The 18,941-nt window shown below is 37.4% G+C and overlaps 1 protein-coding gene across 1 annotated transcript; it reads right to left on the reverse strand.

Annotated features, from left to right (window-relative positions):
• Positions 1-1,198: 1,198 nt before the first annotated feature.
• Positions 1,199-17,976, reverse strand: LOC135700905 (endocuticle structural glycoprotein SgAbd-1-like). The gene is made up of 6 exons (XM_065221574.1): positions 17,811-17,976; positions 17,656-17,743; positions 17,212-17,508; positions 2,286-2,526; positions 1,998-2,219; positions 1,199-1,520 (listed from the first exon to the last, which is right to left on the reverse strand). Exons 2-5 carry the CDS (start codon positions 17,662-17,664, stop codon positions 2,053-2,055), a joined length of 714 nt encoding a protein of 237 aa, XP_065077646.1. The 5' UTR covers positions 17,665-17,743; positions 17,811-17,976; the 3' UTR covers positions 1,199-1,520; positions 1,998-2,052.
• Between the last annotated feature and the right edge of the window lie 965 nt (positions 17,977-18,941).

The raw sequence follows: 18,941 nt of genomic DNA on the forward strand, positions 1-18,941 counted from the left end.
GCTTAACATCTCTCATCCGGGAAGTAAAGCCGTTGGTCCTCGGTCCATGAGTTGATGGATCAATTGGTACGATCCATGCGTGGGAGCTGCCCCCCAGACGTCGGTAGCATCCCAAGTAACATTGCAAGTTTTATCGTGGTTTAAAAGCATTCTACAAGTATATATCATGGTCTACAGAACTCTCATAAAACCACAATTCTTACTTGGGATTGGTACTCAGTATGAAAAACAAGATCAACGGAAATCAAATCAAGGAAATAAAATGATAAGGTAAATAACATTTATGTTCTCAATTCCATCTAATTGCAATACATATACTGCCCAAATAACATGTTTTTCTTTTCGTGACGTTTAGAAGTATATTATATTTTTGATGTGTAGTCGACGTTCAAGTGATTTTAAATCAATAATAAAAAAGTTGAACATCGTGTATCTTTCTGGAAGTTCTATTCGCAGTTCAAGTTTAACGCAAAATTGAATCGGCTGAACCTGAATAATAGAAGCCAATGTCCAAATTCTACGTGGACAAAATTTAATAAACGTAAGACTCCCGCTTCTCTCTCCCTGGAGGACAATCATTCTTTTTTTTTTTATTAATATAGACAGTGGACATTCGCCAGCCCTTTTTTCTCTACACTATTTACGTGATATATTGACAGCCTCATACTGTTTACATGTAAGAAAACTATCGACCTATCAACTCATGGACCGGGGACCAACGGCTTCGCTTGGTGTAGTGGCAAGCGTGACTACCTTTCACTCAAAAAGGCCTGGATTCAACCCCAGTCGGCGCCGTCGGGATTTTCTGAGGCATAAAATCTCTGATCACGCCTTCCTTCGGAAGTAAAGCCGTTGGTCCCGGGCCATAAATTGATGCGTCGATAAGAAAGGTCCAGGTGCGGAACAATGATTTAATTTACTCATTGGCTGAGATAGTAGAACAACTCAAAATAGGGAATCCATCCCCACTTCCCTTATTATAATTATCAAAATCGAACAAGACTGCTCACTTCTATTCTCTTATTCTTCATCATTTTGAATGATTGAAGTAGCTTTTGGTGATATTCGTGTGAATAATTCACTCTCAGAGAGAGAACAACATTCATTTAAACGTAATTTAATTGATTCGTTTGGTTATTAATATACGGTGAAAATGTATTTCTTTCATTATCAAACAACATCAGTTTTTCCAGGCGAATTAATATTTTAATTCATATTTGCGCTTAAAATATAACGAAGCTATTCCACACATTTAGGCATGATGGAACGGGGTTAGCTGAGGCTTATGTACACAGACGGGAGAAATATTCATAAAATTCGCTAACTCATAACAGTCATCTCTGGTACTAAAAATTAACATTGGTATCGTTGCTGCAAAAGGCATTCACACCTCTACGAGTTCTTGCTGCTGTTGCTGCTGCTGCTGCTGCTGTTTGATGCTATTTTGGTCTTCGGTAACTACCACGGGAGTTAGTGTTGAAACATGTATTGCAATAGGTCACGCATTCCATCAATCCATCCTGACAAGAAGAACAAAACATCATCAAATGCACCATCCATCGCAAAACACACAATCGCATCCCCAAGCCATCGTTGATATTTCAATTACCATAAACAACAATTTTTGCACACCCCTCCCTCCCGTCATTCAGCAAGAAATTTATTCCAAACGGAACTTGTCATGTATCGGCGCATCAAACATACACCGTTACATTGTTTTCTAGTCAAATTAACTGATTTGACATCAAACATGACGGGTTACGCGAAGTTACAACCTGCCAAAGCCGGCGAAAAACGGAAAGACGCTTCCAGCCAAATCAATTTGCATTTTAATAGCTTGTTTCTTAGTTCGAGATTGCATCTTTGTTTCGTTTGTTTTTCGTTTCTGATATTGAGCTTAGTTTTTCTTATGACGGATTCAATTTGATTGAAGTTTTCCAATTGGCTGATTGTGTGGATTCTTGGAGCGTTGATCGGTTTAGATCAAGGTTTCTTACCTGCTGTTTTATTTGTTTTTTTTTTTGCATTTAGACGTATGATTTGGTGGAACATCTATCCGAAACGGTTAAAGTTCTGGTTGGTACCGAACGCTGGCTGGCTGTAGGCTTGGCTGAATTTCTGCGAGACCGGTTGAGTTGCTGCAATCAGCGCCAGAGATTTCTGAATGGCCTCAGGGATCGGCGGTGGCGTAGGAAGATGGGCGCCTTCTGCCCTGAAGCCTTCGTTCGAAGAAAGAGGGTTGATCAATCAAAGCGAAATACAATTGGCAGTTACCAGGGGCTTACCATTTTCATCGGCAATGTATGTCACCGTTATTAGCTGTCCCTCGGGTGAGGTGTACGAGTACGAACCTTGCACGGCTTGGGCCTCCAGGTCTTTCAGGCCGGGGTTTTTCAGGTAGCCTTGAGCTTGCTGCTGCTGACCGTCACCTGTCGTGTAGCCGTACGAATAGGAACCATCGAACGAAACGTCATTGTTGTAGGACGTGATGGGGACGAAGGGCCTCGGTGGGCTGGGGAAGGGTTGCTGTTGAAAGATTCAAAATGATGAGGGATTTAAGTTTCTAGATGAAGTTGAATTTAGAACTTGTAAAAACTTCACGGTTTGACAGTATTTTTGAGGAATCATTTACGTGAGGGAATGAAAATTGTTCTTATTGTTTAAATAAATCATAATAGCTATTTATGCAACAATTTGCAAAGTAGTTTCAGCACGAGTCTTTGCTTATCCAACGAGGCTTGCCAAATTATATGATTACGACGAGTGCTGAAAAAAATGAATTTTGCAACGAGTTTCATACAGCACTTTTAGCACTCAAAAGAGTTTCGAAAAGTAGAACTTTTCGGCACTGGGTGCTGAAAAGTAATATTTTCGACACAGTTATTTCAGTAAAAAAAAAGTAGACTTGCCCTGAAAAAGGCCGATTTGTTGCCAAAGTTGGTGATGATTTAACCTCCAAAACCGTACAGAGTGCGGCTGTCACTTCAAAGCGTTGACGAAATCCATGCTCCCTTACGCTGGGCGTATTCAGAGTAGGTGACAGCATCACGGATCACATTTTCCACCTTCAGCACACCTCCTGTCTTCTTGTAGATACGTTTGACACCGCCACGGCGAGCCAAAGGAAAGATGGCGGTTATCACGAAGAACCTTGCGATAGCGCGTGGTGCCTCCTTTATCAAGAACTTTTCCTGCTATTGCTGCTTCTGCTGCCTGCTCACCACGCCGTCCGAAGCGAAAATGAGTTGAGGCTAGACAGCAGCGCTCTTTTATATCTTATCAGGTTAAAGCAGAATGATGTACAACTAAGTGGTACTCGATTATGACGACTGGGTTTGGGAAGAACGTTTATTGTATGAAAAAAGTGAAAAAAATATCACATTTTATTTGTACATTGGACAATGCTTGACATTACCACTTTTTGAATAGTTTCTTGTTGAAAATCATCAATCGTATTTTCGGTTTTCACAAAGTGTACTCCCATATAAAAATCACAGACGTAGTCCTACGTCAAAAAATCTTTGTACGTCCTTGAGTTTCTCTGGACTTCACTAAAGATTCCTCAATTTTCCTATTGATCATGGATATTATTTACTACAATTCTACAAAGCTCCTCAAGCTTTAACAATTTCCCTGAATTTCTTGAAACTTCTTCAAAATTATTGTATTTTCCATGATGTGCCCTGTAGTTTTCGGATCTTCCTTGCAATACTTGGAACTTCTCTAAAATTCTTCCTGTTCTCCTGAAGCTCATGGTACTACCCTGAATGTAATAGAACCATAATCCTAAGAATTCCTTATCATTCCTGAAAATCCCTGAACTTCTGCGAGCATCTCAAAAAATTTCAGAACTTTTCAAATCATCTCTGAAGTTACATATATTTCTTGAAAATTTGGGAATCGCTCTAAATATTCCACATTTTTTTCTGAAATTAATCGAACTACAATGATCTTCCCTGAGGTTGCCCCAAATATTGAAACTGCCCTGAAGCTTACGGTAGTTTATTTAAATTGCTCCCGCATTTTCCTAATGTTCATTCCAGATGTTCTCGGAGTTTCCCTGAAGTTCTCGGATATTCCATAACGTTTACTGAACTTCTATGAAATTACCGGAGTATTCTTGAAGTTTTGTGAACTTCTGTGAAGTACTCAAGTTTTTCTAAGAATTGATAACTTCCTAGGAGTAATGTGGAGTCCCTGAAATCTCTGGAACATTTCAAAGGATCCCACTATTTTTCTGAAGTACGAACGAAATAATTACTTCAATGAAATTCTCTAAATTATTCAGAAGCTAATGAAAATGCCCTTCAATTATCGGGGCAGTTGAAAAATGAAACTGCCCCCAAAATTCTAGAGTATCCTGATGTTTAACGTGCTTTCCTTATGTTAAAAGAACTGCATAAAAGATCTCCGAAATTCTCTAAACACTCTAGACTTTCCTTTTATTTATTATTTAATTACTTTTTGCAAATTTTCCGTTATTTTCATTAGGATTTGAAAACTTTTGTGAAACTCTCAGAAATTTCCATAAAATTTCTTATTTTACCAACTTTTCTGATATTTATGAAACATTTTTTTTAATTTTGTTTCTGAAGTTTTCGGAACATTCCAGAAAATTTTAGGAATAGGGGAATTGTCTCTAATGTTCGCCTATGGATCTAAGATTGGGCCTATCGCTAAAAATTAGCTATTTTTTTCTAGATCAACGCGTCATTGGGACGGTAATAATGGATATTTTGGTCGGTATTGAAAATTTAGTCGATTGCTGAATTTTTGTATGGGCCCATATTAGGGGCATTTAGGCCGACATTACATCAATTTCCGCTATCTTACATTTCCTCAGAACTCCTTGAAAGTTCCTGTATTTTTTTTTTCTGAGGTTTATGAGACTGCTGTGAAGTTCTTTGTGCATCCTTAAAGTACTCTAAGCTTCCTTGAATATAATGAAACATACCTTAAAATCTCAAATATTCTTTGAAGTTCTCTAAACTTTTTTGAAGAACAAGGAACATCCGAAAGTCCACGCAATTTTATTGAAAGTAATGGAACTGCTTTGAAGTTCTCTGACCTTCGCTGAAGTTCCTGCAACTTCTTAAAGTTCTTCCCTTAAAATGATTACACATTAGCTTAATGTTCATGTAACGTCACAAACGTTTCCAACATTTTCCTAAAGCCCTCGAAACTTTGCAGAAGTTTTCGAATTTCCGGTACACCTTCAAAATTCCAGAAAAATTCATGAAGGTTCTCTGATCTGTCCTGATGTTCTCAAAGCTTTGCTGAAGTTCTTCGTACGGTTCTGAAATGAATGGGCTTTAAACTTATGATATACGGAATGTTACATGCAATACCAGTTACAGAAACATACAGTGTACAGGGTGCGTGACGATTTTTTGCAGTAAATGGCATATTTGAGAAAAAATACACCAGTTAGTTATTTTAGCAATGAATTTTGTGCGATTTATTTTCTTTCGCAACATATGGAAGTTGTAAGTAAATTTATTAAAAAAAAATTGCCTTCCCTTTCGACGACTGTAGTTAGACGCTTCCGGAAACTGCAGTATGCACGTTTTAAAATATTTCGATCCATAGATGTCATCACTGCCTTGATTTTAGCTTTTAGCGACTTAAGTGTGGTGTGAGGGGTTCTATTGGTATCCCGTTGGACGACGCCCTATACAAAATAATCCAACGGTTTGATATCGGGACTGCTTGGGGGCCAAATTTCTTCCTCCCAAATTTACGAAATATTTTCCGTAAGCCATTTCTGTGCTTTATTAGCAGTATGAGCAGGTGCTCCGTCTTATCACTTTCCCAAGCCTTTTTTAATATTATACACTGTTCTTTCAGACACATTTACCGACCGAATTATTTCTTTCATGCATACTCCGGCGCGCAACAAAGCGACAACGGCTGACAGATTGCTCTCTTGTTTCGACATCTTTACGTTTACTCAACATTGTTTGTTTAAATCTTACACCTAACAGTATAAGCTATCCAGTGCTGCCAAATATATCTAAATCATGATGCACAAGCATGAGAAATTACTATTTGAAATGTACTGCAAAAATTCGTCACGCACCCTGTATCTCAAAATTGAACGTACACCTAAATGGGCAATTTTTTAAAAGACTGTGAGTAGATAGATTTTTGGAATCTTGGCTAGTGGTTGAACAACTATTAATTGATTTATCAGTATAGCTTTGGACTTTGATGGCAGAGTATGTATGATGTTTGAGTTATTTGATTAAAATCGTCGATTTTCAACTTTTTTCATAGTATGCGGATTTTATTAAAATTGACGGAATTTAAAAGATCTTTATTATGACTACAAATTAGCGAAATTTTAATATGTTTGGCTCATTGTATTTAAAGAAAATGTGAGTGTTTTTTTTAGGACATCTAGTTTATCTAAAATACCTCTAACTTCTTACACACTCATCCAAATAAGTCCAAAGCTATACCGATAACCAATAAATAGTTGATGAGTCAGCCGCCAAAAATTTAGAAATCTATCTTTTTAAGTTGCTCTCGTACAGCTGTTTTTCTAAAATGTACAGACAGCTATATGCTCAATTTTGAGATACACTGTATATAATATTTGGCAGTATTATAATTTAATTATAATAATATTTTAATTAAAGCAGCAACATTGATTTTCCTATCCATAGGAAAGCAAACTCACTATTACCGAAAGTTATTCAAATATTTACAACGTTTATTCGGTGACGTCAGCAGTTATTTCTGAGTCTTCAAAAAAATTGTGATTGTTAAAAACTTCGATTTCAAGAATTCTTTAATAATAGCATACGTTATTTAAAAAAAATAAATAAAATCCTTATAAACATAGCAAATCTTATGAAAAATATGGCCAAAACGTTCAACAAGACCTAAAAACCCTAAGGACCCGATCAGACCTGAAAGCTGTTTTTGGTACATTAGTACTTCATATCATAATTGATCAAATATTGTTAATTTTGGCTGCCAGAAACTGCAATTTTTAATTTTTGGTTAAATTTTGCATTCCAATCGCTTTACAAAGCAAATTAAGTGGTTTACAATATTGTTTTCTTCAGAAAAGATGTGTATTTTGATGATATTGAAAATATTGTTGAAAATGTCAAATCGATTAGTTAAGATGTACAATGTCCAAAAACTTAAAAACTTATTTTAAGATACCTCTGACAAAAGTCCATTAAATCTCACAAGTGGAAGAAAAGCGAAAACGACTGACACTGTGAACGCAAGGAAGGTGAGGGATTTTTTTTTCTTCTGTTCGGGATCTAACAGCACTGCGACCAGTAATTTGATCTATTGTAGTATATCCCGTGTCCTTAATTTAGTGCATGTCTTATGAAGTATTCGGTTATGATACAGTTGTCATTCTTGCCTTCATCGCAAGAAATCGACTCTAATTGAAAGGTCCCGCTATTTATACCCTTCGGAGTGTTGGAACACCCTCCAAAGGCGCGCCCCTTTATCAGTCAAAATTGGTTTCCTTAACAACAAAATTAAGGAATGACATGCATCAGAACCTTAACCACTTCAAACTAGGGAGCACCGAATGGAAGATTAGGAATTACATAGATGAAGACTAACTCATTTTTTCCTTATTTCAAGATCATGCTCGGTGGACAAAGCCGAGTCTTGTCACTATCAACAAGGCATACAAAGTAAAAAGGACTAAGATATGTTCCTTGGATTACTGAAAAATTCTGTTCCCCTAGTTTGAAGTAGTCAGGACTAGGAACGGTGGTAGATCTTACATCCCGTAACGAACCACGAAAAGGTGATATACCCACGTTACGGGTCAAGGTGAGGGATTACTTCAAGCGCAATCCGAACCTTTCGTTTCGAGAAGTGATTAAGAAGGTCTATTTTCGTCTGGTTCAACCAGCAAACAATGAAGCGAGCCGGACTTCATGTCTCCAAGGTAAGAAAGGAACCTAACCGAACCGATAAACAGAATACGGTGGCCAAATCCAGGCCACGCCAGAAAGCTGTACCGCTAGTGGTTGGTGTAGCCGAAATGCATCGTAATGGACGACGAGACGTACATCAAAGCGGATGCAAAGCAGATCCCCGGCCTGGAGTTTTTCGTCGGCAAGTCCCACCTGCATGTTCCGGAAAAGCTCCGGAAGAAGAAGGTCGACAAATTTGCCAAGAAGTACTTAATGTGGCAGGCGATCTGTGGGTACAGCACATTCAGCAAGCCGTACATAACGAATGACGAATGTCTCCAGAAGTGCCTGCTGTCCTTCCTCCGGTCCCACGAAGGTGACACTCTGTTTTGGCCGGATCTGGCATCGTGCCATTGCGCGAAACCGGTGATGGAGTGGTACAAAGCCAACGATGTTGTTTTTGTGCCGAATGAAGCATATCTGTCAAACTCGCCAGAACTTCACCCAATAGAAAAATTCTGGGAAATTATCAAGGACCAGCTCCGGAAAACAGAGAAGGTCTTCAAAAACGACAATGATTTTAAGAAAGAGTGGATGAAAGTGTGTAAGAAAGATGGCGCAAGTGTTGCACAGGATTTAAAGGGTAGCGTTAAGTCCAAGATGCGGGCATTTAGCCTAGGAGAGGAGGATGAATAAACCAAGTTTGCAAAAACATACCTAATATGTGTTTATTTCTATACTTTCATTTCAAAAGGGCGGAATTCCAAATTCACCATATCGGAAAATTGCTTCCGAATTTTGATGTGTGTGTGTGTGTGTGTGTGTGTGTGTGTGTGTGTCATCCTCTATCCCTCACCCAGCCGGGGGCGTTGGACAAGTAGAACTGCGAATAATTTGATCAAATCTCATGCTCCGTAATGGTGCCCTTTATGTTGTGAAGACTAGTACTTTAAAAAGGGTAACTTTTGAGGCAAGACAGGGTGTCCTCAGCAAGTCAAGGGAACAGGATGCACTAAATGTCCACAACAGGTACAGCAAAACATCACATAGACGCCCTTATTCACACTAACTACTCAGGGGATAGAAGGTCAAGAAGAGCCACCGCCGCCAACTAAAGCTTGAACCGGGTACCTGGGACTCCCACGATATACCCGCGGCAATGGTCAGCAGACGATGCTCTGTGCGTATTTAGTATGTAATATGTTTTATTTGGATACACAAAATGTTTGAAGCCATGCGTCATCTAAACCATAATTTGCATCACCACAAATACACTTGTCAACAATCTTCAACTGGAACGTTCTCACCAAATCACTTCACCCGGGAGCGCATTCCCGATGCTTCCACGCATATTTTTTTCCCTCCACTCCAACCACACAACAACCAAATATCACTTTTCTGCACTTTTCTTTTTCAAGTCACTCCGTGCACAAAAGCAATGCACATCTCAAAACCCTGACAATAGATCAGCGCACTTCTCATCACCGCGTAAATAAACAGAAATTAAAATTTTCACTCGCGATGCCACAAATTTCTGGTCCGGGAGAAACAATCAAACCACGCCAATTTTACAAACATGATGAATCATGTTTTCTTTCTCGATTCTAAAACTTCTCGGAAAGCGAGAAACCTACACTCACACACGTATAACCGTCCGGGAGGCAGAGTGCCAGCGCTAATCCGGCAAATGCAGCCGAAAACTATGAAAGCGAATGCACGCACAAAACAGAGAACGAACTTAACACACGACCGTATCCAAAGGCGTTAGAAACTCGACTCACTTGCTTCCGAATTTTGATGACCTAAAAATTAATCCTATTTCACGACTTTCCATTTTCTGGATGATTTTATTAGATTGACATACAGTTAATAGTGTAATCTATCATCATGCATCACTAAAAACTTGAAAAAAAGGTTTTTTTGCCGTGAAATTGAGAAGAAAACATCATAAGGAAGTACACCCTCGGGATTTTTTGATTTTTGTTCCGCCTTGGTTCTTCGTTCGCAAATTTTGTGAGAGTGGAATTACACCCGGAGATTTTTGTTTTGGTCATCTTTTTGTTCGTTGTTTACACGAGAAATATCAATCAGATGCATTTCAAATGAATTGGGCGTGACTAGATACTACATAATCAGTACGTGTGGCAAATTAAAACAATATAATTCGCAGCAGAGGTGCAAGGCGTAATAACCAGATGCATCATAGAGTTAAAAATTAGAAATACGCCATGTAAGAGGAAACATTTTTGATGATTTGAAGTAATATTTTCTTCTACTTTTTCCTGTTTATCGAGTAGTTTGTGAACTGTTCTCTCTATATGTGGCTAAATATGGTTTGTTTACATTTTGGCTGTTCCGCCCCATTCAAATATTGGTATAGATTTATTCCCTGAGAGTTTCAAAAATATCCGATTTAAAATGAATTTTGGGTGACCATTTTTGTCTGTTGCTTTTTTTCGAGTACAGTATTTATAACGTATAAATTGGGTGTAATCAGTAAAGTATCATAAAATTCACAGCCCTACACCTTTGCCCAAGACATAAACATATTATCTTGTGATTACAAAAAGTAAGTTTTGCAATTAGAATACTACCCTCATTACATTTTTTATGGATATTTCAAAAGATTCAAAATAAAATTTCAAGAAACTTCTTTGAAGACATCTAAACGCTAGAATATCTAGAATGGTGTGAAAGGGTTATGACCATCTTTTTTTCAAATTGGTTCCACTGTGCGACGTACATTTTATTTCTATCTAAATGCAAAATAGAAGTGTCCTAAATTATGCAAAAATTAAGATCGGATTCTCAAGAACTCTGAGATCTCAAACTTTGGGTCCTATAATTTGAAAAAGATTTTCAATGCCTAGGATCTCGAACGTTTCCCTTAATCCAGAAGGGAATCAATAGTGTTTTTCATCGAATATTCAAAATGAATTCAAAGGATTTCCATGCACAAATGCTAGATGGGCGCTGATCTATCATTTAGTGAAATTTTCAAAGCAATTAGTGCTTGCAAAACACAATTAGCCACATTTTTCGTAATTAAAAATCGGTCATATTTCACCCAAATCAATTTCTTACAACATTCAAAGCTCCAGAATTTGAAATGATGATGTGTCATATAATGTACATTCCATTATTTGGCATACGAATGCCTGATAAATAAACATGTTAATGCATTCATAAGAGTGTATTAATATTAATATGGCATATTTTTAAAGTCATGTTTGCTCATTTGATTGAAATCCTATGCCTATACACTTGACACCAGGCTTTAACAAGCTCTTTACAGCTAAAGCGCTACTTTTCAACATTATGGAACTATAAGATATTAAAAACTATATTTTCAAAACATTCGATAAGCTTAATGAAGCTTGCTTTGCATTATGCTCGCAGCCTCTGTAGTAACGTAGACAATTATCGACTACAGTTCGAACAGTCAGAATTGAATGTTTGGGTTTAGTTGAAACATGGCTCAAACCTTCTGTCACCAAAAAATCCGTTAAATTACAGGGTTATAGAATAATACGATCTGAGCGAAAATGTACAAAACGGAATTGTGGAGAAGGCGTTGCTATCTACTTGAAGAAAAAATATCCGGTTCTCAGTTCTTGCCAAGTCTGAAGCTAATAGTGAAATCGAATACTTATTTGTTAAGTTAACAAAGGCTAACATTAGTGTGTGGAATTGTTTACAAATTACCCGATGTACATAGCAAAAAATAAATTTTAATATTACAGGGTGTTTTTCAAACATGTCGAAAATTTCATGTTATTTTCGTGGTCACAACAATAAATAAATGCAGTAAAAGAAGCGTAATGTCAGTTCATACACTGTTTTGATGATAATTTTGTCTTTTTTGGCAAGTAATATTACACCATATTTTTGACACCATTGAAGTGCATCCACTTTGATGTGATATTAAACATTTTTTTTTGCTGTGTAAACCCGTACAAAATGAAAACTGAATTCATCTCAGAAACACTGGCTTCTGAGCCTAATGTTGTGTTAATGGGTGATTTTAACGTAACATTTTAGACGTAAATTCTTCCAAATGTCGTAGTATGATATACCAACTGAATACTCTCTATTTTAAAATAGTGAATCCATCACCCACACGCCATCTACCCGGTAGCGCCCCGTTTCTTATTGTGTTATTGCAGGAAATTGTACACCCAATATGAATAATACCTATTCTGTTGGTGGTATTAATGACCACGATTTAATTATCTATTGACTATAAATTAAAAAACTGAAAAACTACACCCGAAACCTATTTCCATCGCGATTACGATAACATTAACCACGATTCCTTTATGGTATTGTATTGGTATTGTATCAAATTGGATTACCTAAATAATGCACTTGGAAACGCGATAAAAATAATGCTAAAAAATGGCACAATTTTGTTAAGCTACGCAACATAACTAATCGTACGGTTAAAAACAATAAATGTGAATACTTTGCTTCCCAACTTAGTGCATTTCTTCCTGCTAAAACACTTTGGAATAATATTAAGCGACTGGGGTTAAAAGGTTCAAATACGAATGTTGGAGGTGGTGATGTCACTGCTGATTCATTGAATTATTATTTTGTTTCACATTTTGCCCCATCATCGTTTATTGTAACTGAGCAAACTGATGAACTTTCTGCTAATTTTTCAATCAAAGGTATTACTGGTAATGATATTTTGGAAGAGTTCGCGTCTGCTTCATGTGATTCTGTGGTACTGATCTCCTTCTTCTAAATATTTTGAAACTGTCTTTACGTGTCATTCTACCTTACATCACAGACTTATTTAATTTTTGTATAACCACTTCACTGCCGTTCTACGCATATCTGTCCCATGTTCTAAAAATAACATATGAGCAAATTGCGAATAATGTTTCGAATCATTTCTGCTCATTAGATCACCGAGTAGCACATTTCCATCACAATAAGTTGCTTGCATAGAAGTTGCCACAACCGATTTGTGACAAGCGTGCTACTAGGGTCTGCATCATTTCAACATTTGAAAACTACAGCCTATTTTTATACGAAAACAATTCAGTTGGACTGTTATGCCGAGAAATTTGCTATGAAGTAGGAAATTCTACACATATCAGTTCCACTAATGTCGTTTTCGTTTTTGCGGTGTAGCACTTGTGTAGAGTAAGCAGGAATAAGCGCGAGTCTTTGACAGCTCAACATCATTTGTTTGTAAACAAAGGTGCATCCTACACCGTTCGAAAAATTCATGTAAATTTCTGCGAGATATAGCGCACATAAAATTAACGCTAGATTTGGCATAAATTTACGCGATATTTCGTGTAAATTTAAGCGCAGTATCGCATAAATTAGCAATATTGTATGCAAGCTTGTAAACGATTTCGCTGTTTTTGCCAAGTATAGCTCAAAATTAAACGAAGGGAGATTTTACGCGATAGTTAAAAGTCAGATTTTTTTTCTGTGTATATCCACACCCTAAAATATTTCGGTGTACGGCAGTGTAGCACCGGTGTAGCTATACCGCAAAAACGAAAACGACATAAGAACTATTACTTTCCGTGTTGCTTTGATGGCCACGTTGCGTTTGACGTCTTTACGTGTTTACATGAGCGTGCTTGAGTTCTCCGCGAAGTTTTGAAAGTGGATAGTTTGCATAGGTTTGCATCATTAACTGAAACCAACAATAAGTGAGTTGACATTGCTGCAATCGTCGTTTGCTACACAGCTAAAAAATAATTTTGATATCACGTCAAATTGGATGCACTACAATCATGTCGAAAATATGGTGTAATATTACTTGCTAAAAAGGACAAAATTATCATTAATAAAATGCATGAACTGACATTACGCTGCTTTTACTGCATTTGTTTATTTATGTGGTCATAAAAATTACATGAAATTTTCGACATGATTGTAGTGCATCCACTTTGATGTGATATCAAAATTATTTTTTTGCTGTGTACATCTATAAAGCCTTTAAGTATGGGCATCTTGAGAACAAATGATGAATGCTCTGTGTAGAACACAATAAGATTGTCGATCGTGGACTTCGATGATTTCAAGAAAGAGTTTGGAAAAGTTAACATACATATAGTAAGGATTTTATTATATTCAACCAAATGCATCCACGGCAGTATATTGAGAACATTCTAACGACTAAATTTACGAAAGGATGATACGACAACGGATATTCTGAATCAGTCAACAGGAACCTTATTTTAACTACAAAATATGGTAGCAGCTATCAACTAATCATGTGTTTTTAGACAATAATACGTACTTTTTTAATCATGCCAATATTGGAAGACGTTTATACGTCGTTGCTATATATCAATCATTCGTGCACTCAAATCGATTCGTTAATAAAAGATTCAGATAAAAATTCTTTGTGGGACAGTTATGCGTAGAATTTCAACATAAGACAATTAGACTTGACGTTGTTTTTAAATAAGCCCAAAACAATTCGAAACTTTACCTAAAAAGTACTATTTTATGAACAAAAGTGAAAAACATCCAATAGTAACATGGGACAGATATGCGTAGAACGGCAGTTCAGAATTTCCATGTCCATGGAAAGTGGCTAAGATTGTTCCTTTTGATAAGATTGACAATCCACCTACAGAAAAGGATTATCGACCTATTAGCATACTTTGTGCTCTGTCTTTGCATTATTCTTTGTACTCTGGTTATCGTAAGATCTGCAGCACAATTACAGCTGTTATACAAATTGAAAAAGATTTAAGAAATGCTCTTGATAAGAAAATGTAAACCGTGAGGGTGTTCTTAGATTTCAGTAAAGCTTCTGATTCAATTGATCATCGGAAACTCTGCAATAAACTTGCTAATTGTTTTAAAGTTGGTCATTCCTCAGTGAAATTAATCAGATCATATGTGGCTGGCCGATCACAGTATGTTGAATTTGATAACATGCAATCCAATTACGTGCATGTTCTGAGTGGGGTTCCCCAAAGATCCATCTTGGGACCCCTACTTTTTTCTATGTTCATCAATGATATGCCCAATGTTTTATTAAAATGTAAATTTCACTTATATGCAGATGATTTTCAACTTTACTTCTCTGGCAAATTGCATAATATTTCTGAAACTATATCATTATTAAATAGTGATATAGAAAATATCTTAAAATGATGTGAAACTCATGGTCTTATTTTGAAAACGACAAAAACACAAACTATTATTTTTAGATAAAAAAAAAAGAAACTTTTATTCGGGATATCCCATTAGTTAAAGTGAGTGCTGATATCATTATGTATTCTGACACAACTAAAAATCTTGGTATTGTAATGGATTGCAACCTCAACTGAAATGCTCAAGTCAAAGCTATGTGCAGCAAATTGTATTGTACGCTTCACTCCCTAGTTTTGTTACGTCACTCAACGCCTCAACATATCAGACTTCAGCTGGCTAGATCCTTGATCGTTCCGTTATTTTTGTACAGGGAAAATCTCTTTAGCTTAACTTCTAAGACAAATACAAAGAAACTAAACTTGGTATTTAATGCCGTTACTAGATATGTGTACTGCCGGTAATTGCAAGTCAGTCCCATCTGCATTTTTATCAATTTTGAGTTAGCGTGATTATTCAGTTTATCTTTCTATGTTTTTTGAAATATGCTTTTGAAAAAAGGTGGTTTGTTCAAGAAAAATTAAAAAAAAAACAATACCAAGTCAAATTGTCCCACAGCACAAAGTAATCGCAAGTCAGTCCCACTAGAAAAAAAAAAAATATGTGAGAAATGTGAGACAACACATCGCATCATGAGATTTGTCTCAAGACAGATCTTGTATACATCCCCTAGGGTACCTGGATCATATCCGGATGTGGCCAATACAGTTCTTACGATACTCAGTTTGACCGCCAATAAATATGGCTTTGAATTCTCATGTGATTTGATGTATCGCTTGATGAATTTTACCACTTCCCCGGGGATATCCGGAACATGTCCGGGTGTGGCCAACATAGTGTTGGTCACTCATCATGGCTCTTATTGATCTTATTTTTGAATTCTCATGTGAATTGATTTATCGCATGGTGGGTTTGGCACATTTATGGAAAGCTCTGGTCGGATGAAGACCCATACTCACCGGAATATGTTCCGGCCATTGCTCTGAAACCAGCGGAACAAATCCAGAAGCATTCAATAACGTTCTATGGAACCATGGTATCTTTCTACTGTTGAATGCTGTGCTAAACTAATGCAGCATCGTCATGGAATTGTGCCTGACTTGCGGTTATTTTTCTCATTGACGTTAATTTTTCCAATATTTTTTGGTGAACATAGATGCATTCTATCACATTGTACGTTTATTTTTAAATTAATTTCTCCAAAATAAGTGTCAAATATGAAAACTTCTAAAATCTTTGAAGCCGATTCCTCATTTCCAGTTTTTTTTTACAGATGGGACTGACTGGCAATTATGGGCAGTGTACGAGCTGCGGAAATACGATCACATTTCTAACTTTTACAATTTATTGCTCGGGTACGATTTCATCAACTACATGAAACTTAGAATGTGTATTCAAACTTTTAAAATTTTGAACGAAAGTCCAATATGTCTTCGAAACTTCTTTATTCACTCACAATCTTCTAGGTCAAGTGTTTTAATTATTCCAAAATGTTCTACAAATTTTTTAAGTGAATCGTTGCGCTATCGTTCGATTCGATTATGGAATGAACTACCGAGGGGATGCAAGACAGCAAGAAGTTTAACAACATTTAAAAACTCTGGGAGCAACTACTTCAGTTTGGTTAATAGGTACATCGATAGTGTAATAGTAGCATATACTCTGAAAATCATTAGTATATTACTTGTGCTATTATTCTTGAATTATATAAATAAATAAATTAATAAATTAATATTATAATAAGGAGGTAAAGTTTGTGTATGACACACGAAACCTGTCAATTTCGCTTCCAGAGTTTCACAATTAGCGATTAGCTATAACAAATAGTACTCACTCATTGCGATTACTCATTACAGCTACAATAGCTAATTGTGACCCAAAAAAAGTGAAATTGTCAGGCTTCATGTGTCATGCAAAAACTTAACCTCCTCTTCTTGCATCTTACATATTAAAATTATTATTGAAATTATTGTAATATCTCATCAAAACCATTTTCGGTGTAATGAGCATGTTCAAGCCTGCTTGACGCATATAAGGTTTATCACTTCAAATTAACGGGATTATTTTTGCCAGAATTTGAGCCGAAAATCGTAATGTAATTCCCATATTCAAACCACATCAATCACTTAAGAAACAAAGTAAAACCACCCAATTATTTATAAAGTTCTCAACTAACCTGCAATCGTTGGTTAAACTGCGTTTGTGGTTGCTGCTGCACCGGCAGTGGAGTAGCTCTCAGGGCTTGTGACTGCCGATGTTGCTGATTGAACTGCTGCTGCTGCTGTTGCTGTTGGGGACGGGTTTGCTGTTGCTGAGAATGATGCCGTTGCTGTTGATGATGTTGTGGCTGCTGCAACGGTTGAACCTGCAGATTTCGGTTGAACGCCGCATTCTGCTGATTGTAGTTCCTGGCACCGAACTGATTCTGCGGTTTCGCCGCCGCGCACACCAGAAGCGTCGATACAACTACGTACTGGGGTACATTCCAACGCAAAAGCCGCCGTGCGCCGATGATTGATTGGAAAGGAAAAATTGAGAAACATTTAATAACAATGGCATTTTTCGCGCCGGGCACGGAAAATCGATATCACGATCCATTCTTGGCCAGGGTGGTAATTACCGATATCATATTCACTAAAATGAACGTTCCAACTCTAAATTCTGGTTTACCGTTCCTTTCACTTGGTTTGGTCTTTCACTCAAAACCCCTGAAGACACGAAAACAAAATCCTAATCTAAGCTGATCAGTCGAAGTAAATTATCACTCTTCTTCACCATTTGAATGCCACCAGCAGACTATCAACGGTTCTCCCATCAGCACTTTTATTTATACCGCAAGTATGCCGGCAAGCCGTGTAGGCCCCAAACTGCCTGACGAAAAACTAGTGTAACAACAATATGAGTGCGGTTCACTAATCACAATAACCTTAAAAAAAAATGCGCGCACACCCCCCATGCATGAATTTATCCCGCCGCAAACGAATACTTGACTCTTTATTGAAGATGCGATCAATAAATCTGCAACGGCGACCGACGTTCTTCCAAAGTAATGCAAGCCCCCTCGGCGCACACAAACACCCAACCAAACTCCGCTGGGTTCTTCGCATACACCGAAAAAAAAAAATCTCCAAACGGTGTTACTGGTGCGCTGTGTTTCATGGTCCCCCACATATCCCCAGCGGGTTTTCACCCACCAAAAAAGTCAACCGACAAAGTTCCGAACCTCCATGGCATCGGTCGGCAGTGTCCATCCGAAAGAAGAAAAAAAATAAGAATTTATTCGTTTTCCTTCATTCACACGCGTGCGCTGCCGCGTGAAATCATAAACAAGTTTCCCCGCTACTGCTGCCGGCCGACCGGCTTGAAGGGTAGCCAATTCCTCCCGCAAGCAAGCCCAGCTGATGACCATTTGGGGATAGGTGAGGCCAAACGCATTAAGCTAAAGGCGTTATTAATGCAAATCCAAATTATATGAATACTGTGCATGTAAAGATCTGCGAACAGCTGGCAAGGTGGTATACTTATAATTTAAGAAAATCGAGGAGGTGAATTTACTCTAGAGTGCTTTTTAGACCCTGCTCCCTAATAATTATGCTGGTAGGTGTATGGTCAAAATGTGGAGTTTTTCGCAAACTCGCTCCTCATTGACTAGCTGTGAGTGATGTTTTTGCATCAATCATTTTTCATCAGACAGATAAATGTTAACATGGCTCTATGCTGCTACAGAGGCTTCAAGCTAAAAAATTTTTTCAAATGTGACAGTTTCATTAGCCCTCCTGATTTCTAATGACATCTATAGAATTTGATTTTCTCCCAACAATCGGGAGGCATGTTTAGAGAGTCCAGAATAATTCTTGATGAGACCAATATGGGTCTGGGCCCACAATATGATCAGTAATCTTACTG

Source organism: Ochlerotatus camptorhynchus, unplaced genomic scaffold (assembly GCF_037179485.1).
Source record: "Ochlerotatus camptorhynchus isolate MF236.1 unplaced genomic scaffold, CSIRO-AGI_Acam_v1.1 ptg000144l, whole genome shotgun sequence".
In the NCBI taxonomy this organism is placed as follows: Eukaryota; Metazoa; Arthropoda; class Insecta; order Diptera; family Culicidae; genus Ochlerotatus; species Ochlerotatus camptorhynchus.